The following is a 20,483-nucleotide window of genomic DNA, read 5'->3' on the forward strand; positions in this document are numbered from 1 at the left end:
TGATAAATAAAATGAACTTAGAATTGCTACGTTTTGCCAGTTTTCCTAAATCTAATAGTGGTTATTCATAAAAATAGGAAGACCATTATCAAATATATCTAATGTCAGTTCAGAAATATAAACCAAACAGCTTCTCATGGAAGCACTTCTGATGAAAGAGCTTTGGGGCTTTTTAACCCTTATATGCTATGTTCGTTAACTGATGATGACCAGGTTCCCTCCAATATAGCAATATCAATTACTGATGTAATTGCTTTCAGCTTAATTCAAATAGTGTAAATGCCCATTCAAACAAACCTCAACCCCTTGGAATTCAGCTTCAAATTTCATAATTTCCTAATTATTTTCTCAAAATCTTGAAAAATCAGAGACTACGTGTTCTAATACTTCCTAATGCATAGGTCCTTGTGATATGACCAAAAGGTAAAAATGGATTATAAATACTATTGTCATACTTTGCAAACAACTCCAAGATCACATTTTTAGAATTCCTGCAGCTCTGAGGCTGGAATCCATATGGGAACAGGGATAGGTGGAGCCTTTTTCATCCATCGACAATAATTCAGTCTTAGAAGTCATGATTATATATAAACAAGTTACCCCACTAATCCAGATTCACCTTAAAAACTTTCCACTAGAAACCACTCATACTCAAAATTCCTCCATCGCAATTCTTCAGCTACACTAATATAAAAATATCTGCTAAGTGAAAACAATAATATTTTACATAAAATCATCTGCTAAGTGAAAAGAATTATGTTTTCAACTTGGGATCTCTCAAGGAGACAGAGGGTAAGATGAAAGGGATGGGTTAACTATTTCTTTTAGTGTAATCTTGACTGAGATTTGACTTTGTTTAGAGAACTTTGTAATTAGTTGCACTTGGTCAAATTATATTGGTGGCTGACTTCATAAACTAGTCATCTGGAATGGTAAAACCACTCTTATCTTGTTGCTAGGTTCTGAAATGATGCTGGTCTTGTACAAGATTAAGAGTGGCAACATATCAAAAACAGGGAAAGGCATGAAATCATGAGTTTCTGAAGTCTAAAGCAAGCATGGCAACATATAAAGACCAGAAAAATGTATGAAATTATGAGTTCCTAATGCAATCAAATGAAGACATACTGGTTGAGAATTCCTAATCTGAAAATCCAAAATCTGAAATGCTCAAAAATCCAAAACTTTTTGAGTGGCGACATGATTTTACAAGTGGTAAATCCCACTCCTAAACACATCATTTTTTCATTGTATTAAAGGTATTTCATATTTTTCTTTTTAATGTTAAGTACTTGTGTGAATAAGTGTATGAAAATGATCGCTTATCACTTGCATATACATTCAGAGTCAGAAATGAAAGTGATGCCAAAAACAACCACAGACTGTCCTCATGGGTCGCTGAAGTTGCAACACCTTAGCTTTCTGATGGCTCATTATTACACAAACTTTGTTTTATGTGCAAAATCATCAATACTGTACAAATTACTTTCAGGCTATGTGTATAAGGTGTACAGGGAACATAATTGGATTTTGTGTTTAGACTTGGGTCCCATCACAGTATATCTCATTATGTGTATGCAAATATTACAAAATCCGAAAAAATCCAAAATCCGAAACTCTGGTCCCAGGCATTTCAGATGAGGGATACTCAACCTGTATCTGGTTAGCTCACAGTTATATTGAGTTACAAGTTGTAACAATGCTACTTAATTCATTTTATTTGTGTTTACACAAAGCTCTGTTATTTTGCTTAAATACTGAATCTGGCGACAAGAGGCACTTTATGTTGCTGTTGGAATGGAGCGAGAATACAAGATGTACAGAAATGTCTTCTTTTTGATTCATCATGCCTGGTAAACATGAGTGGACAAGAGGCACAGCTATTGTAACATGGTGGTAGTGGGATGTACACATGCATGCCAGTGACAACTATACAGGTGTAGTGAGCTGTTCTGGTGCTACATTGAGATCCAAGTGGAAGACTCCCATCTGGGTCAGCAGTGGTGGTGCCACAGCCTGACTATGAACTGTCTGCTGTTACTCTTGCATTATTGTTTGTGGTGAATGGTAGACATGGGTTCCAGGGACAGTTTTATGAGGAAGAAGTGCCTGGGGACGTCCAAAGCAGTGACGGTGCACCAGGTCATGTGATCTTCATGGCACCACAGCATGTTACCACAGTGAGAATACCCAGTGTTAATGTTTCTCCACCTGCAACCTTAGATTTACAATTGTCCAGTTTGGCTGAGGATTGGTATTTGTGGATTCAACTTTTCAGGAATTACCTGGAACCATAAGGAATGGACCAGAGATCTGAGTCATTTAAATTAAACTTTTTGAAAGTTGAATGGGCATTGATGGCTTCACAGTGTAAAAGTAGATATGTACTAGATGAGGTCACCAACAAATATGAAAAGGTAAGGGTTGTCATACCAAAGCAGTTACAGCCCAAGATAAAGGACATACATGTTGGCGATGTGGGCATTAAAGGGTATTTGTGCAGAACAAGGGAGAGTGTGTACTGGCCTAACATGAATGCTGAAATAAAATCCTTTGTTTAATGTTGTGAGGCTTGTAGGTCTTATGAAATATTCCCTCCAAATGAAACCCTAATGAGTCATGAGCTACCTAATAGACCTTGGAAGAAGATTGGTAAGTATTACTTCATAAATGTATGTTATTTTTCCAACTATTAGAAGACTCATAGAGTGTATGACACTACTGCTAAATCCACTGTTACTAAAATCAAGGCACGCTGTGGTAGATATGATATTCCTGAGGAAATGATAAATGATAATGGTCCTCAAATGATCTCAGAAACAATGTCAAAGTTAACCAATAGATGGGGAATCAGCCATAAGACCATCTCGCCTTGCAACAGCAAAGCAAAATAGCAAGGTTGAGTCTCCTGTTCAAAAAGCTAGGAATATGTTATGAAAGACTGAACACAATGGTGAAGACCAATATCGTGCTCTTCTGAACTTTAGGAACACGCCCACATGAGGCACCAATACAAGCCCCGTTCAAAGAATGATGAGTAGAACAAAAACTATTGTGCCTATTGTAGAAAACTTACTGAAGCCAGACAGTAAAGTTGGAGCAAATAAGGTAGATAAACTGAAGTGTTTCTAGAATAAACAGGCATCTTATTACAATGTTAAAACCCATGACCTCCCTGAATTATGTGAAGGTGATACTGTCAGACTTAAACCAAATAGGCTTGGAGCTAAGAGATGGAAGAAGGAAACTGTAACCAGACAGTTAGATGTAAGGTCAAATGAGGTAGAAACGAAGGAAGGTGGAATACTACAGAGGAATAGGTGTCACATGAGACGTTCATGAGTCTCCAGTAAGAATAATGCATGGTGACCCTGTCACAGATGAAGCTAAGGGTAGACCTAAGCAGAAGGTGGAGTCAGGTGAAGATAAACCAGTGGTGATGCTAATGTGAAAGAAGAAGGCCTTCATGATTATGTTCAGAAACAGGAGTACCATGTCAGTAACCCCAGTAACGAATGACAACGCATTTAAAACTAGGTCAGGGAGGTGTGTCAAGCCTCCTAAGAGGTTCTCTGATTATGTCACATTGTTAGATGTAGCTGTAATTATTTTGTCATTGATTCTTGTATATATTTTGTATGCATGTATTGTCTGAAAAGAAAAAGGATGTAACAATACTAATTAATTCATTTTTGTTGTGTTTTTGCAATGCTAAGCTGCTTTGATTCAGTGCTGAGTTTGGCCACAAGAGTAATGTTGTTGGAATGGAACGAGAATAGATGATGTAGAGAACTCTCTTCTTTTTGATTCATCCTGCCTGGTTATCATGAATGTACAAGAGGCACAGCTATTGTAACACAAGTACTCTTCCATCAATACCTGAAATTACCATTACTTGACCAGAATATCACAAATGAAAATGTAAAAATGAAAAAATGAAAAACGAGACCTTTCTGCATAAAGAACGAGGTTATCATGAAGGAATCGGCTGTTTGTATTGAGGACTGCCATCTGTTGCATGGCTGCTGACACAACGTGAGGATGACAATGGCCAACTGCAATGAGAGAAATATTTAATGTACATTTGTTCCCTAAATATATATCTAACAAAGATAAGACTAACATTACGATATAAGCATTCTTAATTTGTTAATGCCGCATGCATAGGATAAATTTCTTAAAATTCTTCTCTCAATAAACCTGTGTAAGTATGCTTTTACATATGGCAAAAGCTTTTTGCAAAATCATGAAAGTGCTTTCATATATAGCACAAGCTTTTTGCAAATTCATGAAAGGTTACATTAATTTACATGACAGGATGTAAAAATATCAAAATTCAAACATACTAAGTAACCTCCTTTATTGCTTCAGTTAGCTTTCTTTTCCAAGCTTGTGAATCATACATTTTTCAACTTGAATACATATTGTATCTAACCTTACAACTTCAAAGATATTCATATAACAAGAAAAACCTCACTTCAGAAGTATATTTCATCCACTAATGTCACTGATAATGTGTAGGAATTTTAGTTATGCCAGCACAAGATTCCATAGAACACAGCAGTAATGCATAAATGTCAAGGGAGATGCCACTATGCATGTTTTACAGTTCTATAAGACCTAAAACAACAAGACTGATTTCTAACTAATACTGTTCTGGTGTTTGTATGATGAATTTAAATATCAGAATCTGTGATTTATTGAAATTTTTTTTGACAACAAAAGCATAAAAGTTTTCCAAATTTCCAGCTGCATCAGTCAGATGCAGTGTTGTCAAGGTCAAGGGGTTGCTGGCAACACTACCTCTCCTTGTGATAGAAACAGCATACAATGCTTGTACAGTCAGTGTCCATAAAATCAATCTCCACATGATCCAAAAACAGATCATCATCAAATAATCCTGGACCATCTGCCTGGTTCTCTAAACCTAAGTAAAAGTCACTCAATTTTCTTCCTCAAAAACTCAAGAGAAGGTGTTGGTCTTAGTAAAGTTAGAAGGTAAACTAGGGCACCGAGTTAGCACAAGCCCTGATAAGAAACAAACACCCTTTGAAAAGCAGGCTTGGCAATGCTCTTAACCAATTCACTGCAGGGTGATGCACAGCAACATCTAAAACAGCTTACTTTAACTACGGGATGTTGCTAAAGGAACACCCTCTTAAATTTCATGACTGAGGTATTGGCAGGAGGAAAAACGGTGACAGTATTAAAAAATGGCAACGCAAGAAACTGATACCAGACAATGAGCCAATTGCTTTTGAGTGTATGGGTCACTAGCCATCAGAATGATGGACAAGTGGGTACAGTATCCACCTGCTGCCAGACCACCGTTGGCCACTACTAGCTCATCTAAAGCCTGGGAAACAAACACTGGGAAAAAAGTTGATATCCTTGATTCCACGGAGTCTAATGAACTCAATGAGGTGAAAAAAGAAGAAGAAAAAAAGAGAAAAGTTAAACAGAAAATAGTGACAACCCTGACACTGATAATCTAAACACTGCATTCTAAACAATGAAATGAACATAGGAGATCAGTTGACAATGGCTGTCCACTTGATACTGAAAAATGAAATTTTTACAAATGTGCTGAAAATTTTCATCTCAACCTAAGACTTTAGTTAGAGAAGGTAAATAAATAAACAAATAACTTATCATTGCAAATTCTATCAGAATTGCTACATGGAAACAGTGTACAGTATTAATGAAGAAATATTCTTTTTCTTTATTTTTTCTGACAACTATACCTTTCATATGTGAAGTTACTTAGTTACTTATTCTGTATAATACAATTACACTAGGCAGACGACAAGAACTTAGATAAGTAAAAAGTCAACATGTGGTCTGAAATGAATTTCTTGGAGACATCTCTGCATCACTCAAATACAAATCAATGGTATAATGTGTTCACACACATACACAAAAAAAGATATTGGGACAAAATGATCTGTGCTAATGCAAACACTAAAGAACCCACATGAATTAGTATGTAAAAGAAAAAAAAAAGGAAAAACTCAAAGGAATACTCAGGCACCTGGCAATGCTAATAAGAACTTTCCCTTATATACATGCATGAAAGAGTGAGGAGAGGTTGTCAGAAGTGGAGGGGAAAAGAAGGAAAGCACCAAACCAGAGATGGAAAGATGGGAGGGTGGAATGTTTAACTGTAGGTGCATGAAAGGTGTGCACTGTAGGAATTGTGAGTTGGAATAATGAGGTATGCAGGTGGCAATGAGCTGTTAATGGACTAAACAAGGTATATAACGGCCAGGGGAAAACGCAGAAAGGTTTGAAGGGAATGGTTGTGGATGGGGAAGTTTCAATTTCCTCCAAAACTAATTCTTTCTCAGGTTTTCAGTTAACTTCTCCCCTATTCTCATGTTAATTCCCTATCTTTTCAGCACTATCTATTTTCATTTATGGCCTGGTCTTAATGAGTATTCTGGTCCATAACCACATCTTAAAAAAAGAAAAAATATAAGTAATGAATATAGAACACTATCTTTTGATGTTTTCTAAATACTGTGTAAAGAAATTAACTACACAAAAACTACACTTGCTAAACTTACCATGACAGACATTGTTGATACAGTCGAGATATCGCTGTCCATTTTCATCATACATGTATGTTTTTGAGGCTCGAACAATTTTGAGGGGGTCTTCTTTAAAGAAGAGTTTACATGAAGGCCTGTCAAGACAATATAGGTTAACAATGCAGTACTAAAACATATGAACATCCAATGAAAAAGACCAGAAAAAGCCTACCCAATCATTACTGTTCTATGAACACTTACCCAAATGACATCCAACTTATATCTTTCCAAATCTTTAAAAGCCATTACTCTAATCATCTCTCACTGTGTCATGAATTTCTGTTACTTAAAGATTACCAGCATAAACTTGTCTATCAATATTTCTCTTATATACAGGGCAAGTATTTCACAGAAGTACATACTGTGCTTGATTCTTTGTTAAGTGTCTATTCGAGGTACATTTCTAATCACTGACTTAAAGAGATGAAATCTTATCAATTTGCTTGAGCAATTTATCATAAAATGGATGAACGAGTTAAATCTGGGTATTCTTTATCTGATTACAAGTAAACAATAAAAAGCAAGGGTTTTTCAATAGAACCACCATTTCCTCTCTCAATGACCTAACTGCATAGAGATATATGAAGGAGAGAGAAAATATGGAGTTATACAATATGTACAGCGCAATATAATATCTAAAAAACATTATATCCCAGGCTTCAAAATAAGAAATGAACAGTCTAATATGAACCAATTCCCCTCATTTCAGGGGACATGCACCTTTCTTTTCAAATCCAGGGGATAATGCCATACATAATAATATTTGAGAAATGCATGGGATATAGAATGTACCTGGTGCTTACCAAAGACTACAGAGGGGTTGCTATCTTTATGGATATATTTTGGTTCCTATCAGATTGATTCTTACACCTTTAGCTTAAGCTGTATTGTTCTCTGACATAGATGGACAAATTTGTTTTTACAGAACTGGAGTGTACAATGGTATATAGAGTCTGTATGGAAAAAATATAAATGGTGACAATAGTTGCTGATGAATAATAAATTCGTTCCAATACTAAAAGTCATAATGATATGTCTATAATGTACCTGATCTTGAGTCTTCTGGTGATAAATGTATGTAGTGTTACATACAAAATGTGGTACCTAAAATATGGAAGGAGACATTGGCAATTTGACAGCTATTCAGCAATGTCTTCCTTCAGGAGGTGCTGTTTTCAGTAAAAGGTTCAATTCTGATAGTTTCTAATCGCTGCAGAAAGATTGTAAAATTGACAATATGTTGAGTTTCATGATTTCTTTCATTTCTTGCAGCACATTACCTTTTGCCAACCAAAGGAGGAATAACTGGATGACAACATACATCAACCTTTTGATTGTGATTGGAAAAAAAAAAGAAAAAAAAAGCCAAACCTTTTATAGAGGCTAAAAATCATATTTTTCTAAAAAGAAATAATGTAATTCCAATAACAGCAATTGTCCTGTTTCATTTTTCCTTGTGCATATCAGAGGGTGTGTTGAAATGGTTTGGACATAGGGAGAGAATGAGTGAGGAAAGGCTGACAAAGAGGATGTATGTGTCAGAGGTGGAGCAAACAAGGAAAAGCAGGAGATCAAATTGGAAGGGGAAGGATGGAGTGAAAAAGATATTGAGTTATTGGAGCCCGAACATGAATGATAGTGAGATGCATGCAAGGAATAAAGTCGATTGGAACAATGTGGTATACTGGTGTCGACATGCTGTCAATGGACTGAACCAGGGCATGTGAAATGTCTGGAGTAAACCATGGAGAGGTCTGTGGGGCCTGGATGTGAACAGGGAGTTCTGGTTTCGGTGAATTACTGAAAGCAAAAGACCCAAGTGTGAATGAACGTGGCCTTTTCTTGTCTGTTTTCCTGATGCTTCATCACTGATACAGGAGGTGGTGAAGCCGTTTCCTGTGGGGCAGGGTGGGGCCAGGAGTGGATGAAGGTAAGTGAGTATGCATATATACATGTGCATATATATATATGACTGTGTATGTGGCAGAGTAGCGACAGGAATGGATAAGGGCAGCAAGTATGAATATATAAATGTGTATGTATATATTATCCCTGGGGACAGGGGATTAAGAATACTTCCCACGTATTCCCTGCGTGCTGTAGAAGGCAACTAAAAGTGGAGGGAGCGAGGGGGCTGGAAATCCTCCCCTCTCGTTTTTTTTTTTTTTTCCCAAAAGAAGGAACAGAGGGGGGCCAGGTGAGGATATTCCAAAAAAGGCCCAGTCCTCTGTTCTTAACCCTACCTCGCTAACGCGGGAAATGGCGAATAGTTTAAAAGAAAGAAAGAAAAGAAAGTATATATATATATATATATATATATATATATATATATATATATATATATATATATATATATATTTTTTTTTATACTTTGTCGCTGTCTCCCGCGTTTGCGAGGTAGCGCAAGGAAACAGACGAAAGAAATGGCCCAACCCCCCCCATACACATGTATATACATACGTCCACACACGCAAATATACATACCTACACAGCTTTCCATGGTTTACCCCAGACGCTTCACATGCCCTGATTCAATCCACTGACAGCACGTCAGCCCCGGTATACCACATCGCTCCAATTCACTCTGTTCCTTGCCCTCCTTTCACCCTCCTGCATGTTCAGGCCCCGATCACACAAAATCTTTTTCACTCCATCTTTCCACCTCCAATTTGGTCTCCCTCTTCTCCTTGTTCCCTCCACCTCCGACACATATATCCTCTTGGTCAATCTTTCCTCACTCATTCTCTCCATGTGCCCAAACCACTTCAAAACACCCTCTTCTGCTCTCTCAACCACGCTCTTTTTATTTCTACACATCTCTCTTACCCTTACGTTACTCACTCGATCAAACCACCTCACACCACACATTGTCCTCAAACATCTCATTTCCAGCACATCCATCCTCCTGCGCACAACTCTATCCATAGCCCACGCCTCGCAACCATACAACATTGTTGGAACCACTATTCCCTCAAACATACCCATTTTTGCTTTCCGAGATAATGTTCTCGACTTCCACACATTTTTCAAGGCCCCCAGAATTTTCGCCCCCTCCCCCACCCTATGATCCACTTCCGCTTCCATGGTTCCATCCGCTGCCAGATCCACTCCCAGATATCTAAAACACTTCACTTCCTCCAGTTTTTCTCCATTCAAACTCACCTCCCAATTGACTTGACCCTCAACCCTACTGTACCTAATAACCTTGCTCTTATTCACATTTACTCTTAACTTTCTTCTTCCACACACTTTACCAAACTCAGTCACCAGCTTCTGCAGTTTCACACATGAATCAGCCACCAGCGCTGTGTCGTCAGCGAACAACAACTGACTCACTTCCCAAGCTCTCTCATCCCCAACAGACTTCATACTTGCCCCTCTTTCCAAAACTCTTGCATTTACCTCCCTAACAACCCCATCCATAAACAAATTAAACAACCATGGAGACATCACACACCCCTGCCGCAAACCTACATTCACTGAGAACCAATCACTTTCCTCTCTTCCTACACGTACACATGCCTTACATCCTCGATAAATATATATATATATATATATATATATATATTTTTTTTTTTGCCGCTGTCTCCCGCGTCTGCGAGGTAGCGCAAGGAAACAGACGAAAGAAATGGCCCAACCCACCCCCATACCCATGTATATACAAACGTCCACACACGCAAATATACATACCTACACAGCTTTCCATGGTTTACCCCAGACGCTTCACATGCCCTGATTCAATCCACTGACAGCACGTCAACCCCGGTATACCACATCGCTCCAATTCACTCTATTCCTTGCCCTCCTTTCACTCTCCTGCATGTTCAGGCCCCGATCACACAAAATCTTTTTCACTCCATCTGTCCACCTACAATTTGGTCTCCCACTTCTCCTCGTTCCCTCCACCTCCGACACATATATCCTCTTGGTCAATCTTTCCTCACTCATTCTCTCCATGTGCCCAAACCATTTCAAAACACCCTCTTCTGCTCTCTCAACCACGCTCTTTTTATTTCCACACATCTCTCTTACCCTTACGTTACTTACTCGATCAAACCACCTCACACCACACATTGTCCTCAAACATCTCATTTCCAGCACATCCATCCTCCTGCGCACAACTCTATCCATAGCCCACGCCTCGCAACCATACAACATTGTTGGAACCACTATTCCTTCAAACATACCCATTTTTGCTTTCCGAGAAAATGTTCTCGACTTCCACACATTCTTCAAGGCTCCCAGGATTTTTGCCCCCTTCCCCACCCTATGATCCACTTCTGCTTCCATGGTTCCATCCGCTGCCAGATCCACTCCCAGATATCTAAAACACTTTACTTCCTCCAGTTTTTCTCCATTCAAACTTACCTCCCAATTGACTTGACCCTCAACCCTACTGTACCTAATAACCTTGCTCTTTCTTCTTTCACACACTTTACCAAACTCAGTCACCAGCTTCTGCAGTTTCTAACATGAATCAGCCACCAGCGCTGTATCATCCGCGAACAACAACTGACTCACTTCCCAAGCTCTCTCATCCACAACAGACTTGCCCCTCTTTCCAAAACTCTTGCATTCACCTCCCTAACAACCCCATCCATAAACAAATTAAACAACCATGGAGACATCACACACCCCTGCCGCAAACCTACATTCACTGAGAACCAATCACTTTCCTCTCTTCCTACACGTACACATGCCTTACATCCTCAATAAAAACTTTTCACTGCTTCTAACAACTTGCCTTCCACACCATATATTCTTAATACCTTCCACAGAGCATCTCTATCAACTCTATCATATGCCTTCTCCAGATCCATAAATGCTACATACAAATCCATTTGCTTTTCTAAGTATTTCTCACATACATTCTTCAAAGCAAACACCTGATCCAAACATCCTCTACCACTTCTGAAACCACACTGCTCTTCCCCAATCTGATGCTCTGTACATGCCTTCACCCTCTCAATTAATACCCTCCCATATAATTTACCAGGAATACTCAACAAACTTATACCTCTGTAATTTGAGCACTCACTCTTATCCCCTTTGCCTTTGTACAATGGCACTATGCACGCATTTCGCCAATCCTCATGCACCTCACCATAAGTCATACATACATTAAAGAACCTTACCAACCAGTCAACAATACAGTCACCCCCTTTTTTAATAAATTCCACTGCAATACCATCCAAACCTGCTGACTTGCCGGCTTTCATCTTCCGCAAAGCTTTTACTACCTCTTCTCTGTTTACCAAATCATTTTCCCTAACCCTCACACTTTGCACACCACCTCGACCAAAACACCTTATATCTGCCACTCTATCATCAAACACATTCAACAAACCTTCAAAATAATCACTCCATCTCCTTCTCACATCATCACTACTTGTTATCACCTCCCCATTTGCACCCTTCACTGAAGTTCCCATTTGCTCCCTTGTCTTACGCACTTTATTTACCTCCTTCCAGAACATCTTTTTATTCTCCCTAAAATTTAATGATACTCTCTCACCCCAACTCTCATTTGCCCTCTTTTTCACCTCTTGCACCTTTCTCTTGACCTACTGTCTCTTTCTTTTATACATCTCCCACTCAATTGCATTTTATCCCTGCAAAAATCGTCCAAATGCCTCTCTCTTCTCTTTCACTAATAATCTTACTTCTTCATCCCACCACTCACTACCCTTTCTAATCAACCCACCTCCCACTCTTCTCATGCCACAAGCATCTTTTGCGCAATCCATCACTGATTCCCTAAATACATCCCATTCCTCCCCCACTCCCCTTACTTCCATTGTTCTCACCTTTTTCCATTCTGTACTCAGTCTCTCCTGGTACTTCCTCACACAAGTCTCCTTCCCAAGCTCACTTACTCTCACCACCCTCTCACCCCAACATTCACTCTTCTTTTCTGAAAACCCATACAAATCTTTACCTTAGCCTCCACAAGATAATGATCAGGCATCCCTTCAGTTGCACCTCTCAGCACATTAACATCCAAAAGTCTCTCTTTCGCGCGCCTGTCAATTAACACGTAATCCAATAACGCTCTCTGGCCATCTCTCCTACTTACATACGTATACTTATGTATATCTCGCTTTTTAAACCAGGTATTCCCAATCATCAGTCCTTTTTCAGCACATAAATCTACAAGCTCTTCACCATTTCCATTTACAACTGAACACCCCATGTATACCAATTATTCCCTCAACTGCCACATTTCTCACCTTTGCATTCAAATCACCCATCACTATAACCCGGTCTCGTGCATCAAAACCACTAACACACTCATTCAGCTGCTCCCAAAACACTTGCCTCTCATGATCTTTCTTCTCATGCCCAGGTGCATATGCACCAATAATCACCCATCTCTCTCCATCAACTTTCAGTTTTACCCATATTAATCGAGAATTTACTTTCTTACATTCTATCACATACTCCAACAACTCCTGTTTCAGGAGTACTGCTACTCCTTCCCTTGCTCTTGTCCTCTCACTAACCCCTGACTTTACTCCCAAGACATTCCCAAACCACTCTTCCTTTACTCTTGAGCTTCATTTCACTCAGAGACAAAACATCCAGGTTCCTTTCCTCAAACATACTACCTATCTCTTCTTTTTTCACATCTTGGTTACATCCACACACATTTAGACACCCCAGTCTGAGCCTTCGAGGAGGATGAGCACTCCCCGCGTGACTCCTTCTGTTTCCCATTTTAGAAAGTTTAAAAATACAAGGTGGGGAGGATTTCTGGCCCCCCGCTCCCGTCCCCTCTAGTCGCCTTCTACGACACACGAGGAATGCGTGGGAAGTATTCTTTCACCCCATCCCCAGGGATAATATACATATATATATACATTTTTCTTTCTTTTAAACTATTCGCCATTTCCCGCGTTAGTGAGGTAGCGTTAAGAACAGAGGACTGGGCCTTTTTTGGAATATCCTCACCTGGCCCCCTCTGTTCCTTCTTTTGGAAAATTAAAAAAAATAAAACGAGAGGGGAGGATTTCCAGCCCCCGGCTCCCTCCCCTTTTAGTCACCTTCTACGACACGCAGGGAATATGTGGGAAGTATTCTTAATCCCCTATCCCCAGGGATAATATATATACATATATATATATATATATATATATATATATACACATACATACGCACATATACACACATACACACATATACATATATATACATATGAAAAATGTAAGAAATAATTTAGAAAACTGAAACTTCTAGCTTGACATGAAATGAAAAATGAATGTCACATAATGGTTCAACCTCTGGCTATGGAAAAGGGGAAATGTATAATTTATTTACACAAACGTCAATAGTAGTTTTCATCAATTTAACCATTGTATCATACTGCCTGGTCCACTTCTCTTATCATGAAACAGGAATATTGGCTTATGATGTTTCTCAATATATATATATATATATATATATATATATATATATATATATATATATATATATATATATCTTTCTTTCATACTATTCGCCATTTCCCGCGTTAGCAAGGTAGCGTTAAGAACAGAGGACTGGGCCTGAGGGAATATCCTCACCTGGCCTCATTCTCTGTTCCTTCTTTTGGAAAATTTGTCGCTGTCTCCCGCATTTGCGAGGTAGCGCAAGGAAACAGACAAAAGAAATGGCCCAACCCACCCCCATACACATGTATATGCATATGTCCACACACGCAAATATACATACCTACACAGCTTTCCATGGTTTACCCCAGACGCTTCACTTGCCCTGATTCAATCCACTGACAGCACGTCAACCCCGGTATACCACATCGATCCAATTCACTCTATTCCTTGCCCTCCTTTCACCCTCCTGCATGTTCAGGCCCCGATCACACAAAATCTTTTTCACTCCATCTTTCCACCTCCAATTTGGTCTCCCACTTCTCCTCGTTCCCTCCACCTCCGACACATATATCCTCTTGGTCAATCTTTCCTCATTCATTCTCTCCATGTGCCCAAACTATTTCAAAACACTCTCTTCTGCTCTCTCAAGCAAGCTCTTTTTATTTCCACACATCTCTCTTACCCTTACGTTACTTACTTGATCAAACCACCTCACACCACACATTGTCCTCAAACATCTCATTTCCAGCACATCCATCCTCCTGCGCACAACTCTATCCATAGCCCACGCCTCGCAACCATACAACATTGTTGGAACCACTATTCCTTCAAACATACCCATTTTTGCTTTCCGAGATAATGTTCTCGACTTCCACACATTCTTCAAGGCTCCCAGGATTTTAGCCCCCTCCCCCACCCTATGATCCACTTCCGCTTCCATGGTTCCATCCGCTGCCAGATCCACTCCCAGATATCTAAAACACTTTACTTCCTCCAGTTTTGCTCCATTCAAACTTACATCCCAATTGACTTGACCCTCAACCCTACTGTACCTAATAACCTTGCTCTTATTCGCATTTACTCTTAACTTTCTTCTTTCACACACTTTACCAAACTCAGTCACCAGCTTCTGCAGTTTCTCACATGAATCAGCCACCAGCGCTGTATCATCAGCGAACAACAACTGACTCACTTCCCAAGCTCTCTCATCCCCAACAGACTTCATACTTGCCCCTCTTTCCAAAACTATTGCATTTACCTCCCTAACAACCCCATCCATAAACAAATTAAACAACCATGGAGACATCACACACACACACACACATATATATATATATATATATATATATATATATATATATATATATATATATGATGTGGATTTAACCAAGATGTGAAAAAAGGAGAGATAGGTAGTATGTTTGAGGAAAGGAACCTGGATGTTTTGGCTCTGAGTGAAATGAAGCTCAAGGGTAAAGAGGAAGAGTGGTTTGGGAATGTCTTGGGAGTAAAGTCAGGGGTTAGTGAGAGGACAAGAGCAAGGGAAGGAGTAGCACTACTCCTGAAACAGGAGTTGTGGGAGTATGTGATAAAATGTAAGAAAGTAAATTCTCGATTAATATGGGTAAAACTGAAAGTTGATGGAGAGAGATGGGTGATTATTGGTGCATATGCACCTGGGCATGAGAAGAAAGATCATGAGAGGCAAGTGTTTTGGGAGAAGCTGAATGAGTGTGTTAGTGGTTTTGATGCACGAGACCGGGTTATAGTGATGGGTGATTTGAATGCAAAGGTGAGAAATGTGGCAGTTGAGGGAATAATTGGTATACATGGGGTGTTCAGTGTTGTAAATGAAAATGGTGAAGAGCTTGTAGATTTATGTGCTGAAAAAGGACTAGTGATTGGGAATACCTGGTTTAAAATGCGAGGTATACATAAGTATATGTATGTAAGTAGGAGAGATGGCCAGAGAGCGTTATTGGATTACGTGTTAACTGACAGGCGCGCGAAAGAGAGACTTTTGGATGTTAATGTGCTGAGAGGTGCAACTGGAGGGATGTCTGATCATTATCTTGTGGGGGCTAAGGTGAAGATTTGTATGGGTTTTCAGAAAAGAAGAGTGAATGATTATGGTGAAGAGGGTGGTGAGAGTAAGTGAGCTTGGGAAGGAGACTTGTGTGAGGAAGTACCAGGAGAGACTGAGTACAGAATGGAAAACAGTGAGAACAATGGAAGTAAGGGGAGTGGGGGAGGAATGGGATGTATTTAGGGAATCAGTGATGGATTGCGCAAAAGATGCTTGTGGCATGAAAAGAGTGGGAGGTGGGTTGATTAGAAAGGGTAGTGAGTGGTGGGATGAGGAAGTAAGATTATTAGTGAAAGAGAAGAGAGAGGCATTTGGACAATTTTTGCTGGGAAAAAATGCAATTGAGTGGGAGATGTATAAAAGAAAGAGACAGGAGGTCAAGAGAAAGGTGCAAGAGGTGAAAAAGAGGGCAAATGAGAGTTGGGGTGAGAGAGTATCATTAAATTTTAGGGAGAATAAAAAGATGTTCTGGAAGGAGGTAAATAAAGTGCGTAAGACAAGGGAGCAAATGGGAACTTCAGTGAAGGGCACAAATGGGGAGGTGATAACAAGTAGTGGTGATGTGAGAAGGAGATGGAGTGAGTATTTTGAAGGTTTGTTGAATGTGTTTGATGATAGAGTGGCAGATATAGGGTGTTTTGGTCGAGATGGTGTGCAAAGTGAGAGGGTTAGGGAAAATGATTTGGTAAACAGAGAAGAGGTAGTAAAAGCTTTGCGGAAGATGAAAGCCGGCAAGGCAGCAGGTTTGGATGGTATTGCAGTGGAATTTATTAAAAAAAAAGGGGGTGACTGTATTATTGACTGGTTGGTAAGGTTATTTAATGTATGTATGACTCATGGTGAGGTGCCTGAGGATTGGCGGAATGCGTGCATAGTGCCATTGTAGAAAGGCAAAGGGGATAAGAGTGAGTGCTCAAATTACAGAGGTATAAGTTTGTTGAGTATTCCTGGTAAATTATATGGGAGGGTATTGATTGAGAGGGTGAAGACATGTACAGAGCATCAGATTGGGGAAGAGCAGTGTGGTTTCAGAAGTGGTAGAGGATGTGTGGATCAGGTGTTTGCTTTGAAGAATGTATGTGAGAAATACTTAAAAAAGCAAATGGATTTGTATGTAGCATTTATGGATCTGGAGAAGGCATATGATAGAGTTGATAGAGATGCTCTGTGGAAGGTATTAAGAATATATGGTGTGGGAGGCAAGTTGTTAGAGGCAGTGAAAAGTTTTTATCGAGGATGTAAGGCATGTGTACCTGTAGGAAGAGAGGAAACTGATTGGTTCTCAGTGAATGTAGGTTTGCGGCACGGGTGTGTGATGTCTCCATGGTTGTTTAATTTGTTTATGGATGGGGTTGTTAGGGAGGTGAATGCAAGAGTTTTGGAAAGAGGGGCAAGTATGCAGTCTGTTGGGGATGAGAGCTTGGGAAGTGAGTCAGTTGTTGTTCGCTAATGATACAGCGCTGGTGGCTGATTCATGTGAGAAACTGCAGAAGCTGGTGACTGAGTTTGGTAAAGAGTGTGAAAGAAGAAAGTTAAGAGTAAATGTGAATAAGAGCAAGGTTGTTAGGTACAGTAGGGTTGAGGGTCAGGTCAACTGGGAGGTAAGTTTGAATGGAGAAAAACTGGAGGAAGTAAAGTGTTTTAGATATCTGGGAGTGGATCTGGCAGCGGATGGAACCATGGAAGCGGAAGTGGATCACAGGGTGGGGGAGGGGGTGAAAATTCTGGGAGCCTTGAAGAATGTGTGGAAGTCGAGAACATTATCTCGGAAAGCAAAAATGGGTATGTTTGAAGGAATAGTGGTTCCAACAAAGTTGTATGTTTGCCAGGCGTGGGCTATGGATAGAGTTGTGCGCAGGAGGAAGGATGTGCTGGAAATGAGATGTTTGAGGACAATCTGTGGTGTGAGGTGGTTTGATTGAGTAAGTAACGTAAGGGTAAGAGAGATGTGTGGAAATAAAAAGAGCGTGGTTGAGAGAGCAGAAGAGGGTGTTTTGAAATGGTTTGGGCACATGGAGAGAATGAGTGAGGAAAGATTGACCAAGAGGATATATGTGTCGGAGGTGGAGGGAACGAGGAGAAGTGGGAGACCAAATTGGAGGTGGAAAGATGGAGTGAAAAAAGATTTTGTGTGATCGGGGCCTGAACATGCAGGAGGGTGAAAGGAGGGCAAGGAACAGTGTGAATTGGATCGATGTGGTATACCAGGGTTGACGTGCTGTCAGTGGATTGAATCAGGGCATGTGAAGCGTCTGGGGTAAACCATGGAAAGCTGTGTTGGTATGTATATTTGTGTGTGTGGATGTATGTATATACATGTGTATGGGGGTGGGTTGGGCCATTTCTTTCGTCTGTTTCCTTGCGCTACCTTGCAAACGCGGGAGACAGCGAAAAAAAAAAAAAAAAAAAAAAAAAAAAAAAATATATATATATATATATATATATATATATATATATATATATATATATATATATATATATATATATATGAGAGTTGGGGTGAGAGAGTATCATTAAATTTTAGGGAGAATAAAAAGATGTTCTGGAAGGAGGTAAATAAAGTGCGTAAGACAAGGGAGCAAATGGGAACTTCAGTGAAGGGCGCAAATGGGGAGGTGATAACAAGTAGTGGTGATGTGAGAAGGAGATGGAGTGAGTATTTTGAAGGTTTGGTGAATGTGTTTGATGACAGAGTGGCAGATATAGGGTGTTTTGGTCGAGGTGGTGTGCAAAGTGAGAGGGTTAGGGAAAATGATTTGGTATACAGAGAAGAGGTAGTAAAACCTTTGCGGAAGATGAAAGCCGGCAAGGCAGCAGGTTTGGATGGTATTGCAGTGGAATTTATTAAAAAAAGGGGGGTGACTGTATTATTGACTGGTTGGTAAGGTTATTTAATGTATGTATGACTCATGGTGAGGTGCCTGAGGATTGGCGGAATGCATGCATAGTGCCATTGTACAAAGGCAAAGGGGATAAGAGTGAGTGCTCAAATTACAGAGGTATAAGTTTGTTGAGTATTCCTGGTAAATTATATGGGAGGGTATTAATTGAGAGGGTGAAGGCATGTACAGAGCATCAGATTGGGGAAGAGCAGTGTGGTTTCAGAAGTGGTAGAGGATGTGTGGATCAGGTGTTTTCTTTGAAGAATGTATGTGAGAAATACTTAGAAAAGTAAATGGATTTGTATGTAGCATTTATGGATCTGGAGAAGGCATATGATAGAGTTGATAGAGATGCTCTGTGGAAGGTATTAAGAATATATGGTGTGGGAGGCAAGTTGTTAGAAGCAGTGAAAAGTTTTTATCGAGGATGTAAGGCATGTGTATGTGTAGGAAGAGAGGAAAGTGATTGGTTCTCAGTGAATGTAGGTTTGCGGCAGGGGTGTGTGATGTCTCCATGGTTGTTTAATTTGTTTATGGATGGGGTTGTTAGGGAGGTAAATGCAAGAGTTTTGGAAATAGGGGCAAGTATGAAGTCTGTTGGGGATGAGAGAGCTTGGGAAGTGAGTCAGTTGTTGTTCACTGATGATACAGTGCTGGTGGCTGATTCATGTGAGAAACTGCAGAGGCTGGTGACTGAGTTTGGTAAAGTGTGTGAAAGAAGAAAGTTAAGAGTAAATGTGAATAAGAGCAAGGTTATTAGGTACAGTAGAGTTGAGGGTCAAGTCAATTGGGAGGTAAGTTTGAATGGAGAAAAACTGGAGGAAGTAAAGTGTTTTAGATATCTGGGAGTGGATCTGGCAGCAGATGGAACCATGGAAGCGGAAGTGGATCATAGGGTGGGGGAGGGGGCGAAAATTCTGGGAGCCTTGAAGAATGTGTGGAAGTCGAGAACATTATCTCGGAAAGCAAAAATGGATATGTTTGAAGGAATAGTGGTTCCAACAATGTTGTATGGCTGCGAGGCGTGGGCTATGGATAGAGTTGTGCACAGGAGGGTGGATGTGCTGGAAATGAGATGTTTGAGGACAATGTGTGGTGTGAGGTGGTTTGATCGAGTAAGTAATGTAAGGGTAAGAGAGATGTGTGGTAATAAAAAGAGCGTGGTTGAGAGAGGGTGTTTTGAAATGGTTTGGGCACATGGAGAGAATGAGTGAGGAAAGATTGACCAAGAGGATATATGTGTCAGAGGTGGAGGGAACGAGGAGAAGTGGGAGACCAAATTGGAGGTGGAAAGATGGAGTGAAAAAGATTTTGAGTGATCGGGGCCTGAACATGCAGGAGGGTGAAAGGCAGGCAAGGAATAGAGTGAATTGGATCAATGTGGTATACCGGGGTTGATGTGCTGTCAGTGGATTGAATCAGGGCATGTGAAGCGTCTGGGGTAAACCATGGAAAGCTGTGTGGCACCTGGATGTGGAAAGGGAGCTGTGGTTTCGGGCATTATTGCATGACAGCTGGAGACTGAGTGTCAACGAATGTGGCCTTTGTTATCTTT

The 20,483-nt window shown here is 40.1% G+C and overlaps 1 protein-coding gene across 5 annotated transcripts in view; it reads right to left on the reverse strand.

The window, feature by feature from the left end:
- The window catches only part of LOC139764636 (5-phosphohydroxy-L-lysine phospho-lyase-like), a 107,017-nt gene that overhangs the window by 42,900 nt on the left and 43,634 nt on the right, over positions 1 to 20,483 (reverse strand). For all 5 annotated transcript variants that reach the window (XR_011716432.1, XR_011716429.1, XR_011716431.1 and 2 more), the window contains exons 2-3: positions 6,567 to 6,685; positions 3,950 to 4,055 (exon numbers count right to left, since the gene is read on the reverse strand). Coding sequence is in view for 1 of the 5 variants with exons in the window: in XM_071691488.1 (XP_071547589.1) it covers positions 3,950 to 4,055; positions 6,567 to 6,685 (225 nt within the window). In the remaining 4 variants the exon portion in view is untranslated. The remainder of the gene's footprint in view (positions 1 to 3,949; positions 4,056 to 6,566; positions 6,686 to 20,483) is intronic.

The sequence above is a fragment of the Panulirus ornatus genome, chromosome 50 (genome assembly GCF_036320965.1).
Source record: "Panulirus ornatus isolate Po-2019 chromosome 50, ASM3632096v1, whole genome shotgun sequence".
Taxonomy (NCBI): domain Eukaryota; kingdom Metazoa; phylum Arthropoda; class Malacostraca; order Decapoda; family Palinuridae; genus Panulirus; species Panulirus ornatus.